General features: G+C 42.5%; 1 protein-coding gene across 2 annotated transcripts in view; it reads right to left on the bottom strand.

Annotated features, from left to right (window-relative positions):
* Nucleotides 1-11,789, bottom strand: part of LMBR1 (limb development membrane protein 1) — a 67,251-nt gene extending 55,462 nt beyond the window's left edge. The window contains exon 1 of one of the 2 annotated variants that reach the window (XM_027686863.1): nt 11,553-11,789. In XM_027686863.1, the coding sequence (XP_027542664.1) occupies nt 11,553-11,615 (63 nt within the window). In that variant the 5' untranslated portion in view covers nt 11,616-11,789. The remainder of the gene's footprint in view (nt 1-11,552) is intronic. The other variant, XM_027686864.1, reaches the window with a different exon arrangement.
* Between the last annotated feature and the right edge of the window lie 2,299 nt (nt 11,790-14,088).

Genomic DNA, 14,088 nt, shown 5'->3' with positions numbered 1-14,088 from the left:
GTGATGAGTAAGGATTTCTGACAGCCCCCATAGTGTTAACTGAAAAAAAAAAAACGAGAAAAAAACCACACTTCACAAGAAATAATACCTTCCAATATTAAAATTTATTTCCTTAAATTCATTCCAACTTTGAGGGACAAAGTAGTTGTGCATCTGTTGCCACAGTTAGACTGGGAGCTACTTTAAACGCAACTATGGCGCGTTCTCACCTTGTGGGGAAATACAACTCAGTCCATGTTTGACCAGATGGATCAGAACATAAAGGAAATTAAGAGGAGTCCAAGAAATGTATATGGTTATAGCCAAACAGTCAAGCAAAGCAATTCTTAATCATTTTTTAATGTTTGTGTGTGTGTGTCCCCTCCACACCATTCAGTAACTGAAAACAAAACACATAGAGGGGCTCCCTTTTAACAGGGGGCACATTAAGGAGTCTTCAAACCTCATGCATGTAATTCATCCACATCTCTTCCCACGGACTAAATACAACCTCTGATGGGACAAGCAAAAGAAACCTGTCTTCCCCTGGAAGTGCTTTACGCTCCTGGTTAGATTACACACTAGACACGCCAAGAGAGGTTACTTGGAGACACACTGCACTACATTCTTAGGTATCTGATATCCAACTCTTTCACAGTCATACTTCAGGATTTCTCACCCAAAGTCATCCAAGTATGATCCAAGTCATTCTTTTGGATCTGTACCACATAGCTCCTGTGAGAATGGAGCTGGAGATCACCTGCATACATTTCAGTTTGTAACTGTGTGTCTCTAAGGGGCTGACATTAAACACGAGCAATAACAGCCTGAACTAATTCAAATTACATTGTACTTATCCCACTGACAATTACCAAGGATCAGCTGACACTAATTTGTCCATGTGGATGACCTTTAAAACTCTGGCACTGAAATTCATACCTTAGATTGGAAAAGCATCATTTTTTGTTGCAAGGGCTAGAGCTACCCTTTCATGATAAGAAAGACTATGCTCAAAATGCATAAGATTCTCCTTTTTTTCCCTCTTACAAACAAGATTCAACCATCTTTTACAACTGTAATTCATGCGTGTGTGCATCAAAAGCTGCATTTTTATGTAGAGGAAGATCCACAGATTCTATTTATGTAGCATGGAGTTATTCCCAACTGTTGTGCAGGAAGCACAGCTGTAGTTTACACAAGGAAGAAAGCACATAGGTGCCTTGTCCAATAATTGTCCAATACCTCTCAATCACTGTGCCCTGGTAGCACACACCCCAAAGAGCATCCTGGGCTGTATCACCTGAAGCAAAGCCAATAATCATGGGAAGTAATTATCTCTCTCCAGGCAGCATTCATCCTGTCACATGTAGTTGCCGAGTCTAGTTTTGAGCCTCCGATATAGGAAATATGTTGATAATTGCAGCAAGGAAGATGGTCAGGAGGCTGGAACACTTGCCTTGTGCAGACAGGCTGAAGGACCTCAGCGTGTTCAGCCTGAGACAAACAAGGCTTCATTAAGGAGACAGAGCTGAGCTCTTGACCATGGTGTCAGTGGGAGGATGAGACTGGAGGCAAGAAGAAATCACCTCCGTGAGGAGAGACAAGCAGTGAAACCAGTTGCCCAGCAAGGTTGTACAACCTCCATTCTCAGAGGTTTCTAAGCCCTAAGCAATGTAGTCTGACACCAAAGCTGATCCTCCCCTGAGCAGGAGCTTGGAGTCCAGTCAGCCTTTTTTACTGTCCTGAATAAATAAGCACCATTACAAACTTAGTCACCTCATAATTTATACCCTTCTCCAGGTCATTTATGAATGTGCTTAAAAGTATTAGTGTAAGCACAGGCTCCTCTAGGACTGTGTCAGGGGTGTCCTCCAACTATGAAAGAGCCAGACATCCTACAGAACAACTTTTAGCCCTAGGAACCACCACAGAACTCATTCACAGAAAGAAGTCACACACCTTAGTAATGTTCTTTGACTTAACACACTTCCAAGCACAAAACACAGGTTCAACACATGTTCATTTCGATTTGAAAAGCATCAAAGCAGATAAGTTATCATTTCCTCCCACTTGATTGCATAGTACCATCTACCATAAGGAGAGAAAATCTGGAAGAGCAAAACAGACAAGAAGTGAACAGCATCTTACTATGCTCTGTAAGAAATGAAAGATCAAGAAGCTCTAAAAAAACTAAGGAGTTAGGGAAGAAAGGAAATAACTTTAAAAGAAAGTGGCTGTGTCAGTATTAAAAATCGCTACTGTTATTATACCCACCAGCATTTCTATGCAAATGATACCCACAAAAAAAGGCTACAGACATAACAAAGAACATCTCCACTTCTTGCTGTTACTTTACAGACCGTGTCCTTTTCCCTAAGTAGAAAAAACAGCACAGAAAAAAGAGAAGGCGGAAGTCACTCTGGGCAACATCACCATCTAGAATATGTCTATTTACATGTTTAAGTGTTCAAAACGGAACTGTCCGTGTTTTGCCTGTGATTACTACATACAGAAAAATAGTTGTGTTGCAACTATTCTGGGGTTAATTTCTGTAACAGAAAACAACTAAACACAGCACTATACACTCATCTCTTACTGCTCTCATGCTGCTGAGGTATTTTAATGTGCATTAAAATGCCACATGGCAACTAAACAGCTTCTTTTTACTGTTCCACTTGGCAACTGCTTTTGTTTACTTGCAGAAAGGATGACAGGAATAAACTGCAAGAAGATTCAGGTGGAGACAAACAGTTCTGCTTGGTCTATTTCTAATAACTCAATTATCCCACTGACATCTAAAAAGCAAACAAGATGGAACATCTGTTTTGGATGTGTCAACAGTAAGTGACCTACAACAAACTAAGTACACTAAAGAAAACTAAAACTTCTAACTATGCTCTCAGTTTTACCTCAGCATTCATTATATCATCTGCTTTGGACATCTTATTTTTCTCAAAATGAGATATTAACTATTTATTCTTAAAAATTCTCCACTCTGTGGTTAGATTAAGTTCAGTCTCAATCAGCCAGCCCTATACACTTGGCATGACACACTAAATTCAACCTTAGGAGAAGATGTCAAATATGTCCTATGTCTACAGATCAATTTTGCTCATTAACACCGCCCTCCACAACTATGATTCCTCCACGTGTATGGGCTCCTCTCAGGACTCCTCCCTGGCTTAAAACATGTACAAGATGTTGACCCACTTTTTTTTGTTGGTTCCTAAGTCATCAAGAAATTATAATTATAAGTGGTTCACAGGCTGGGTGCCTACACTTGCTCATCTAGGAAAAGATTCCAGGATCCAACAGAAAACATAAAACATCCAAAAATATATTCGATGTGCAAGAAATTCTGCTGAAGATAAAAGTCAGCTTTTACAGCCCTTCAGAAGGTAGCTTCCATATGTCATTCACCTAAAACTACATTCACATTAACTTCACCAACAGCAAAGCTCCACTTCAAACTAACGAAGGAATTCAAAGCAATAAATTAATTTGTTAGCTTTTACATTCCCTTTTAGGTGCTTAATGGCAATGTATTTATACTGCCAGGTAGAGAGAAAAAAAAATATTATGGCATCTCCACGACTATTAGTGACAAGCCCAAGATACCTTTGTTCAGGGTTCCGTCGTCCACAGCCAGTAATACACTCAAACCCCCTCAGAAAACGACAGCAAGTCATTTTTGTTTGACCTGTATGGGCTGCAGCAATGCCATTAAAATCAGAGTCAAGAGTACTTTTCAACATTAGTACACGATTTAGAAACACTCCCTAGAATTAACACCAACAGCACCAACCCAGACCATGCTACCATTCTGCCCCTGAATGAAGGTACTGCTCAACACAGCCAGGCTATGATTACAGTTGTATTAAAATTTAAGACTCATTCCATTAAAAATTCATTTCTGAAAAAATAACCTCAAAAGTCTCATTAATACAGACTTAGTAAACAATTTATTTGTTTAAGACAGCTTCTTTGGCTCATTTTAATTTTTCAGGGCAAAATGCTTATCTTAGAAGACAGAGCTAACAAACTTTCTCATCTTAACACATAAAAATACTCTTCCTTGTCTTCTCACACATACATCTGTAGCATTTTTTAAGTGGCACTCCCAAAACACAAACATATTTAAACTGCAATACCTGTATGTTTTCATAATTCTCTACTGGACATAAGTAATCACAGTCCAACTTAGCAAATATTTTAGACATGTTGCTATTGTCAAATTCGACTAAAACTCATCAGCATCAATTCTTCCCATAAATACATGAAAAACAGAAATTACGGTCAGACAATGGAAAAAATGGGATACTAGAGGCATAACCAGACACTTAAAATCAATAGTATAACTGTGAAGTACTGTGTTTTGATGCCAATCATTAAGCCTATCCTGGTAACCACACCACTGTAAGACAAGAAGGCGAAAGGGGAAACAAAAAATCACACATATACAGTGCTTCTATCCTCTGTATATTGAACTCAGCTGTATGCAGACTACACAGACTTCAATGCCACTGATACACATAATACCTGCTCTGGAGCACATGTGATTTGGAAACAGAGGAACTAAAACACAGATCTGTAGAATATTTTCCAGGTAATCAAAATTTTCAAAAATTATCAAAGTGTTCAAATATTAAAACAGTATAAAGCACAGGGCTCTGTCTTGCAACCGTGCTGCTGGTAGTTAGAAACTTTTAACATATCCAATTAATCAAGAAACTAGAAACCTCTGCGTGGGAAGCAGCTGAGCAACACTACCATCCATATTCAACACCAAGCTGATGAAACATCAACATGAGTTTTGAAACCACCTTTAAGAGAGTCAATTGAGCCCCAGAAAACACAGATCAAAGCTGCTGAAAGTATGAAGCAATTTCCCTTGTCACGTGAATGCCTAATCCGGGGGTTGGAGGCAGTAGCTCATTCCAGGTCATCTCTACCTGGCTGTATCCTCACCTTCTGGACATTATTTGCATAAAAACAAACTACGGTCACAACTTTCAAATTCTCTCCTCTTCCTGTGTTGTAAGTTATGTAAATTCTTGCACATGAATGTTCCCAAGAAGTCATCTGACAGCACACATTTACAGGAAAGCGTCTGCAGTTTTCAAGGTAAGAGGGGAGGCATGAAGGGAGTAGAGAGCGAGGCAGAAGACTTTCTCAACAAGAGTTATCACTGCCCTCCTAAACGAGAATAAATGCCAAATTAAATATGAGAGGGTGAAAGACGGGAAAGGAGAAAGCACTTCAGTTTAAAATAAAAAAATCACTCGCTTAACCTTGAAATAAAAGTGGTACGTTTATGTTGAATGGAATAGCTTTTTTAGATAGTCTTCCTTAACCCAAATTTCCAAGTACATCACCAGAATGGAATTCCGACTTTCTTATCATAACCTCACTGGCAACATGCTTCAACTCCCTCTCCACTCTGACATTTCCACCATCTCCACTGCTGCTCTGCTCTCCTCCTCACCCACCCCTCAACCCTTCTCAACATCTCTGAAAACAATTCTTTCCAGAGAATCTTCTGCTAATAAACTCAGTAACAGTCAGCATCCCCCATCGCAGCAAAGACTGACATGTTATTACAACCCTCCCATCCCCCAGTTACATCCTGCATCTTATCCAGTCTCTCTACTCCATGCCCAGCTACCCAAACAAAACCCAAGACAGACATGCTTGTTTGTGGTCCTACCATGAACAGCTGTTTTGTTTGCTGTCAGTTCTTTCACTTTTCATTAGATTTTCTCAAATCTAATTACACCTTAACATAAAATTTTCTTAAACAGATGTCTGTACCTTCCATGAAGTGTGTCACACTTCTGGTCAACTGCTACCCCAAAGAAATACACCAGGAACTCAAAGGGAATTATTTTGAACTGTAACTAATTGCACCTTTGTATCCTTCAGCCTTTCATGCTTATTTTATGTAAACAGAAAAAGTGGAACTCTCCAAAAGCTGTTTCTGTTTTGGGAATAAGTATCCCTCTCCACTTGTCTACGCCAAGTATTTGGAGATGCCTATTGATTCCAGATGGATCCACAGTGCTGATACTCAGGACCAGCAGCCAGAAGATGACTCATCACTTCTTAAAGTTCAGTACAGCACCCATGTTTACAAGTAAAGGTATATTTTTAAGATGACAGAATTATGCCAACATTTTATGTACTTAATTATGTTCAGTGCACATCAATCTTCAGCTTTATATCTCATGCCACTACCACAAATAAGCCTTTATTCAGATACAAATCTTTTCCAAAATATTTGAGAAAAAATAAAAGGAAGCAATACTGAGAAAACTGGGAAAATTTTATTTTTGAGATACAAGAAGCCATTTAAGGTATAAATTAGTCTTTAAGTTTTCAATGCATGGATTAAAAAAATTTCAATATTTGTAGCAAGTTTGTTCTTAAAAATCACCCACCCTTCTAATCAGTATTTTATTCCTGGCCCACTTGCAGAATATCATCACTTCTGGCATGAAAAAGGGTCTGCAAAGATCACAATTTTTTAAGGAGGCAGAACCGGTCAGGAACAAGAGCACACTCCCAACAGGAGTACGGTGTTTTCTCATTTTACAGCCCTATATGGGACAAATGCCAGCAGTAACCACACTGCACTAGTTCATAGAAGAATCCTGAACTAGTTCATAGAAGAATCCTGAACACCATCTACCCCAAAACAGAACAAGATGACAAAAGGTATGAAAAGAAATCGGAAAAGAAAACAAAGCCAGTGGTATTAGTGTGAAACTGCAAACAAACAAACAAACAAACAATCAAAGACATGAGACAGTTGCAACTACCTAAAAAGGCCTTTCTAAACTGCTAGAAATTATTTTTATATTCAGATTTGTGCACATAAAATAACAATCTTGTCACTTTTAAAAAAAAAAAGAAAGAAACAAACTTAATATTAAAAAGCTGTACGGTTAAAAAAAAAAGGCCTTATAGTAGAGGAAATTGCATTAAGAAATAGAGAAACAAGGTTTCTCAGAATATTTAGTATATGAAGCCTGAAAACTTTTAGACCTTCAAATGGAGGCATCTCACGTTTAATATAAAACTACATATTACACCAGTATCAACATCTGCCTGAAGTTGCATGAAACACTCAGAGTTATAACACCACTTCTGTATTCCAACTTATTTTACCAGGACTGATTTTTTTCATGACATATTTAATACAATAAACTACTTCCCAAACATACTATGTGTATTATTAAGCTTTCTAAGTAATAATTCCATGGTCACAAAATTATGTCCTTCCATAGTTTTTCCCACACTACAAATACAAGTACAGTGTATGTATTTCGCCAAGGAAACCTCATAACTAAGTGTACACGTATATTTTTACAAACTCAAAATTCTACACTTTTTAAGTGGAAAAATAACAATTAAAAAAGTAGATCTAAATTTTAAAAGTCCAAACTAATGTTGCAGAATAGAGGACTCAAACTGGAAAAAAACGAATGTAAGAATATTCTAAAAAGGGAACCCCAGGGGACCAGAAAGAGACTGAACCATTGCACTTACTCGATTTACATTTGAAATAAACAGTTCACAACAACACCAGCAGAAAATGGAACACTTTATAAACAGACATAATAACAGGTCACAAGGGAAAAGCAGGTCCCTAAAAGCTCAAATATCTTCAATGGATGTGCAAGATCTCAGCAAATTATAAAATGAACCTAAAGGACCAAGAAGGGCAAACTAAGTGTACAAAGTAACAGATCGTATCAGACCAGCACAGAACATTGTCCAGCCCTTACAATTCTTTCATACAAATGCTGATCAAGTACAGAATACAAACCCTCTTCTATATTTTGTTATCACCTACAGTTGCTTTTCAGAAAGATGCCTCTTTTAGCCAGAACTGAGTATGACTCAGGCTTTGTTAAGTCAAGGCTCTCACTGACTTTGAGCAAACTCGTGGCTGTGCCATGTCTCTTACACTTGGGTCATTGGTTCACAATCTCCATGTTTACTTCACTGCATCTGAATTTTAAAGTTCACACAAGTCTGAGAGTCTGGGTGTTTTCAACAACTGTTTGAAACACAGATCCTCTACATAGAAGACTCACATAGAAGAGCTATGCTGAAACTAGAGTAGGGAGTTAACGAGCTTCTAGTAGTAAAGATCATCCTCATGAAGCAACAAAATACAGGGCAGATGATTTTATTGCCAACAGGCACCCTCTTCAAAAAAACAGGTACCATACAGACACTCCAAATGAGGTCAAGAGCAAACGGGCCTGAGTTAAATTAAGCTTTAAACCACTGAGTCACCTCAAAAGCAGATGAAGGATTTATTTTTTAAAAAATCTTTCCCTATCCTTGCTCAATCTATAAACATGTGTCAGAAATATTTGTCTTTTGAAGGTGGAATTAGCAGAAGTTGGCACCTGCAGAAAGAGACAGGCACCACCAGCAGAAGGAAAACAAGCCTCGAATTTTTTTATGTTACACAACTTTATGGAAAACTTTGTAGCTTGCCAGTTCAGAGAATAGATGAAACAGAAATGATGCATTACACTGAAGCTAAGTTTAGTGTGCCCTTAGGACTCCATCAGAAAGCACAGTCTAAAAATCCTGTACGCGTTCAAAGAAAATTTCTAAGAGAAAAGAGAAAAGGATTTTCTTTTCAACTACATCAGCTTACTTTGATTTCTCTTCTCTCATGAACGTATCGTTTTAGCTTCCAGTAAAGACTGTGGCACGCAACTAGCTCTCCAAAGACACTACAACCAGATTACATAAATTTGTCTTGCTCCTTATAGGCAGATACAGGTTTCCTCCCCTGTAATATTAAACAACAAACACAGAACCACAGAACAGTTTGGGCTGGAAGGGACTTTAAAGATCAACCAGTTCCAAGGCCAAACCTGGCCTTGAACACTTCCAGGGATGGGGCATCCACAACTTCTCTGGGCAACCTGTTTCAGTGTCTCACCACCCTCACACTAAAGTATTTCTTCCTAATAACTATTCTAAACCTATCCTGTTCCAATTTAAAGTCGCTACCCCTTGTAACACAAAATCCTTCTATTAACTGCTCCACTGCCCCCAGCCCACCTGCAGCTGGAATCAAGGTTTTGTGCATATGTCAGAGTGGAGTCTGTTCCCTCTTCCAGCTGAGGGGTTGATGATTATGCCCACTACCCACACAACAGCTGTCTATTTGCATAGTTTAAGAAATTATATTAACCACATAACTTCATGAGCAGCAAGAACAGGAATGGGTAGGAGAGGATGTTAACATAATTGTGCATGTAAGGAATACACTCGGTGTGCTCCATCATGCTCAGACCAACCACAAATGCACTCATACTTGTAATATACTCCTGCAGCGATGAGGCTGCACACTCAGCTGGGGGCGGCAGCACTTTATGCACTCCTAAAATCCTGTGGTCTTCCAACACAAATTAAAGACTAGATCACAACCATACCAATGCATGACTTAAAAGGCAATATTGTTATTATTATTCCCACTGGTTAAATAATAATAAAGGTGGCTAGTGATCCATGTTAAGATCAAAGTAAAGTTTCAAGAGAAAGTATATTCTGTCTCCACTGTCCAAACAAAACAACACTGCATCTCTAAAATATGAGTTACTGATGTCTTATATGATTTCTTACATGGCTACACCAATAGGAAGAGTTACCCACTGCTCTAAATGGGCTGAAAAAGCTTTAGAAAAGCAGCTGCAGTACAGATGAGACAGTTCTTTATGAGTTTAATAGACCTTCACTACTTGTAACAGTACCCAGAGAGGCTGCACACAGTTCCTTCAGACTCAAAAATCTGTGCATCCTACCAGATACAAAAGCACCATACATAGCATAAGATTTATTAGAACAAGACTCTGGTGGAAATAAGTAGGAGATAATTAGCACACAAACACAAATGGAAAGACACGAGGGAGAAGACAGGTGATTTGTGCATACACCCATGTTTTCATACCACAAAGGTGATGAAGATAACGCTTAAAGCCTTTCTTATAAAACAGTATTTTACTTTTTATGCCCCTTCACTAGTCACAGCTTCCAGGACACACACTACATGCCCTCCCAAAAGAGAGAAAGTCCAAAATGTCTCCTAAAGTAACAGTTCTCTTCATACAGGCTTGTTTTGCACTCTTCAGAAAAAAACATCCCAGAAAGAGAACACTTCACCAGAAGAAAGTCTTAACATCAATTCCTAAAATACAGAAAAGGAATTAATGCTCTGGGGATCCAAGCAAGTCTCTGTTACCAAATGACCGAGCCGTAGCCCTACATAAATCAGTTAACAGTGGGATTTTAGAGTCTCCCAATGTAGCTGAAAAATACTTAAAGGTAAATTATGAAATCATATTTTAATTCAAGAAATGCATTCTTTCTCAGACAACAGTGACCACAAGAGAACGTGATCTCCCAGCTGAGCTGGGACAGCACGTGCACAGGAGACAACACTGCATGTCTGCTGTGAGCAGCATGTATTTCCTTCCTGGAATTGAAGCAGGAGAGACACGAACCCCATCAAAACACCTCCACCAGCTTTGAATAGCCTTGAAAACAATTATGAGGCAGTCAGAGAGGAAACCACAACCGCTCTCTCTGTCTGCATGCAGGATGCAGGGCTGCACCTGCCTGCTCCGTATGGCTCCATTGGGAGAGCACTGGGCATGAGGGGTCAGGGAAAAAACATGAAGGTTACACACAGCCACTGAAAACAGCTTAACAAGGCAGGAGGATCCCAGTATCACAAGCGGTAACACAAAATCCCATGTGCACCTGACAGGAACAAGGCTGCACCTGAGGGCTGAGGTGTTCACAGAATGGATCAGGTTGGAAGGGATCACAATGAGTCATCTGGCCCAACCTCCCTGCTAAAGCAGGGTCATCCTAGAGCACATGGCACAGGATTGTGTCCAGACAGTTCTTGAATATCTCCAATGAGGGAGACTCCACATCCTCTCTGGGCAATGTGTCCCAGTGCACGGTCACTGCACAGTAAAGAAGTTCTTCCTCATGTTCAAGTGGAACTTCCTGTGCATCTCCTATGCCCGTGGCAACACCAAGCAGAGCCTGATCTATCCCCCTTGGCACCCCCCTTTAGATATTTATACAGATTAATGAGGTCCCCTCTCAGTCTTCTCTTCCCCAGGCTGAACACTGTTCACGAGGTTGTTGGACTGTTACCTGTTCCGAGAGCACTCCGATAGAGCACACCGATGTCCTGTATGGATACACAGCATTCTCCCTTTTCACTGAAAGCAGGGGGAGAAGAAAACGCTCCAGGGGGTCGGTCAGCGCTGGGATCCTCCAGCCGGCCCGGAGGGAGGAGCACGCACAGCGCTGCCCACCCGGGACGGGCCCCCGAGTCCCTCCGGGCACTGGGGCAGGCAAGGACAGCGGGGGGGGGCGGGACATCCCCCCGGCTGCATGGGGCCAGGGCTGGGGGCGGTGAGCGCGGCGGGCGGGGGTCTCGCAGTGACAGGGCGGGGAGGAGGAGAGCGGGGAGGAGGAGAGCGGGCGGGGATCGCGCAGCCGGAGAGCCCGGCGGAGGGTCCTACCGTGTACTCCCGCACTTGGCTGTGGAAATTCTGCTCCCGGATCGTCACCTCGTCCGCTTCCATCCTTCATAGTCCCGCGGCCCCCGCGCGCAATGGCGGCCGCCGCCGCCGCGCCTGCTCCTGCCCCGCCGGCGGCGGGCGGGCCACCATGGCCAGCGGCAGCCCGGCTGCTCCCCCGGGCCCTGGCGGCGGCGGAGGGGCTCCGGCTGCGCCGGTGCGTCCTGGGCGGGCGGGCGCGGCGAAGGAGGAGGAGGAGGAGGAGAAGGAGGAGGAGGAGGAGGAGGAGGAGGAAGGGCGGGCAGCGCCGTCTCAGCTCCTCCTGCTGCGTCACCGCGCAGCGACCCCGCGCGCGCCGCAGCCACGCCCCCGGCCCCGAGAGGGCGGGGCTAAGGGGTGGAGGCGTGATCACACAGCAAGGGGCGTGGGTTAGCCTGAAGGGAAGGGGCGGGGCCAAGGGAGGGGGGGGGGGGGGCCTTGGGGGCGGGGCCAGAGCGAGCCGGGACGCGAAGGGGCGGGGCTTGAGGAGCGGGTTGGAGGGGGGCGTTCCTGGCTTTAGCGGCAAGGGCGCGTTTCACGGAGTCACGGAGTGCATTGGGTTGGAAAAGAACTCGGAGATCATCGAGTCCAGCCGAATGACCGAACACCACCATGTCAACCAGACCATGGCACTGAGTGCCACATCTAGTCTTTCTTTAAACACCTCCGGGGAAGGTGACTCCACCACCTGCCTGGGCAGCCCCTTCCAATGTCTAATCACCTCTGGTCCTGTCGCAACAGGTCACCTGTTTGTGCCTGTGCGGGGCAGGGACAGGGACAGGCGGAGTCCCTGTGCGTCCTGGGGGCAGGGAGCGGGGGAGATGGGAGAGGGGAAAGGAGTTACAACTTGAGTTCCATTTCCCCGGAGCAGCTTTTTGCCTTTGGGTGATTCTGCCGTGTTGTTTTTTGCCCGAGCGCTGTGGTGCAAAGGCGTCACCCTCTTTTTCCTGTTCTCGCTACACGCATGGACAATCTTCGCTTCTGAGTTTGCAAGTAGCTCAATTGCCTAAATACACTCAAAAGACTATTGATCCAGGACACACTACAAAATATAGATTGGGTTTAGCAAACCAAACACTTCTTTTAATCCAAATTCATAACATTATTCTAAAGAAATTTCAAAAATAAGAATTATCATTATCTACCTATGTACATCTATTGATACATTATCCATCATGTCGATGCCAATTATAATTCTGATTATATTCACTCTCCAGGCTCTGGCCCATCTTCTTGGTTAAAACAAATGGTGAGGTATTTAGGAAATTTTGGAGTTAGCAGAAGTATTTCTTGTAGTTCTGAATGGATGCAGAACTTCCTGCAGCTTTAGTATGGTCACAATTCCACCCTTGGTTTTGATACTTGTGAAGAGACAGACGAGGTATTTGCAGGCAGAATCACACTGTGGGTGTGAGGCCAGAAATACTCCCACTCTCTCTCCTCCTGAAGCCCACTGCTCAAGGAGGGAGACTTTGGGTATTCATGGAGGCTGCAGCAACAGAAGACAATCAAAAGCAGAGCTGAAGGAACAGGGAACACAGTCTTTGAGCTGCTTCTTGGGGAAAGCTGTCCTACTTTACCGCTATTCCCAGCACAGCACTAGATTCTATCTGTTAGACAATATTATTATTCATCTGGGTTTTTTTATTCACCTATTCCCACTTATCTTCAATCTTCTTTTCTTCTTCAGATGCTGAAAGTGGGGAAAGCATCCACAGCTGCCAAGAGGAATTTGACATGGGGCCTGGGCTTGTGAGAGCAGCTAGGGCTGTTCTCTGCTGAGGAGCTGGTTCAGAGTGAACAGTGTAACTGCAGGCAAAGTTTATAGGTAGAAGCAATATCTTTTACTTTAACAACAAACACAACTGGCAAGAGCAGACAACTGTCTGGTATGCAAGAATCTGATCCCAGGGAAACCAAATTCTCTCAGAGCTGCCTATAGAAATATTGGTTTAGACAGGTTCCCAGCTTTCATCATCTTGTATAAAAGACATGCACAATAAATTACAATGGCATTATAACCAGGGTGTAAGGAACCTAGTGTTAGGCCTTCAGTAGATTTATGTGAAGATGGAAGTGCTGCAGCCAGAACAAACCAGATCTAAGAACTGGGAAGACCAGAAGGTCCAATTAAATTGAGAAAATGAGAACAATCAGATATTCGGCCAGCTATAAATATGTTAAATCATACATACTAATACCAAAACAAAGGAGTAGCATGGTTGAGATTCAGGCCACAGGCAAGCAAGCAAGCTGATCCATGCACAAGGATGACCCACAAGAAGCAGGTGGAAGAGCAAAAAAGTCTGGGGAAGAAGAGGCAATAAAAGCCTTAGTTAGGAGTCAGGGAAAGATCTCAGGGCCAGGACCTTGTAGGCTCTTAGGGAGCCTCTGCCAGCACATACCAATGCCCACTGCCTGTTGGTTAGGAATCTAGGCCTGAGGTGATTCCGTTCCTGAGCTACCTGGGAAATGATTCACCCACTGCCCAGGAACAGCT

Source organism: Neopelma chrysocephalum, unplaced genomic scaffold (genome assembly GCF_003984885.1).
Source record: "Neopelma chrysocephalum unplaced genomic scaffold, ASM398488v2 Primary Assembly neopelma1_72, whole genome shotgun sequence".
NCBI classification, from domain to species: domain Eukaryota; kingdom Metazoa; phylum Chordata; class Aves; order Passeriformes; family Pipridae; genus Neopelma; species Neopelma chrysocephalum.
Note: the sequence above shows the minus strand (reverse complement) of the source record. Positions and strands in the feature narration are given on the sequence as shown.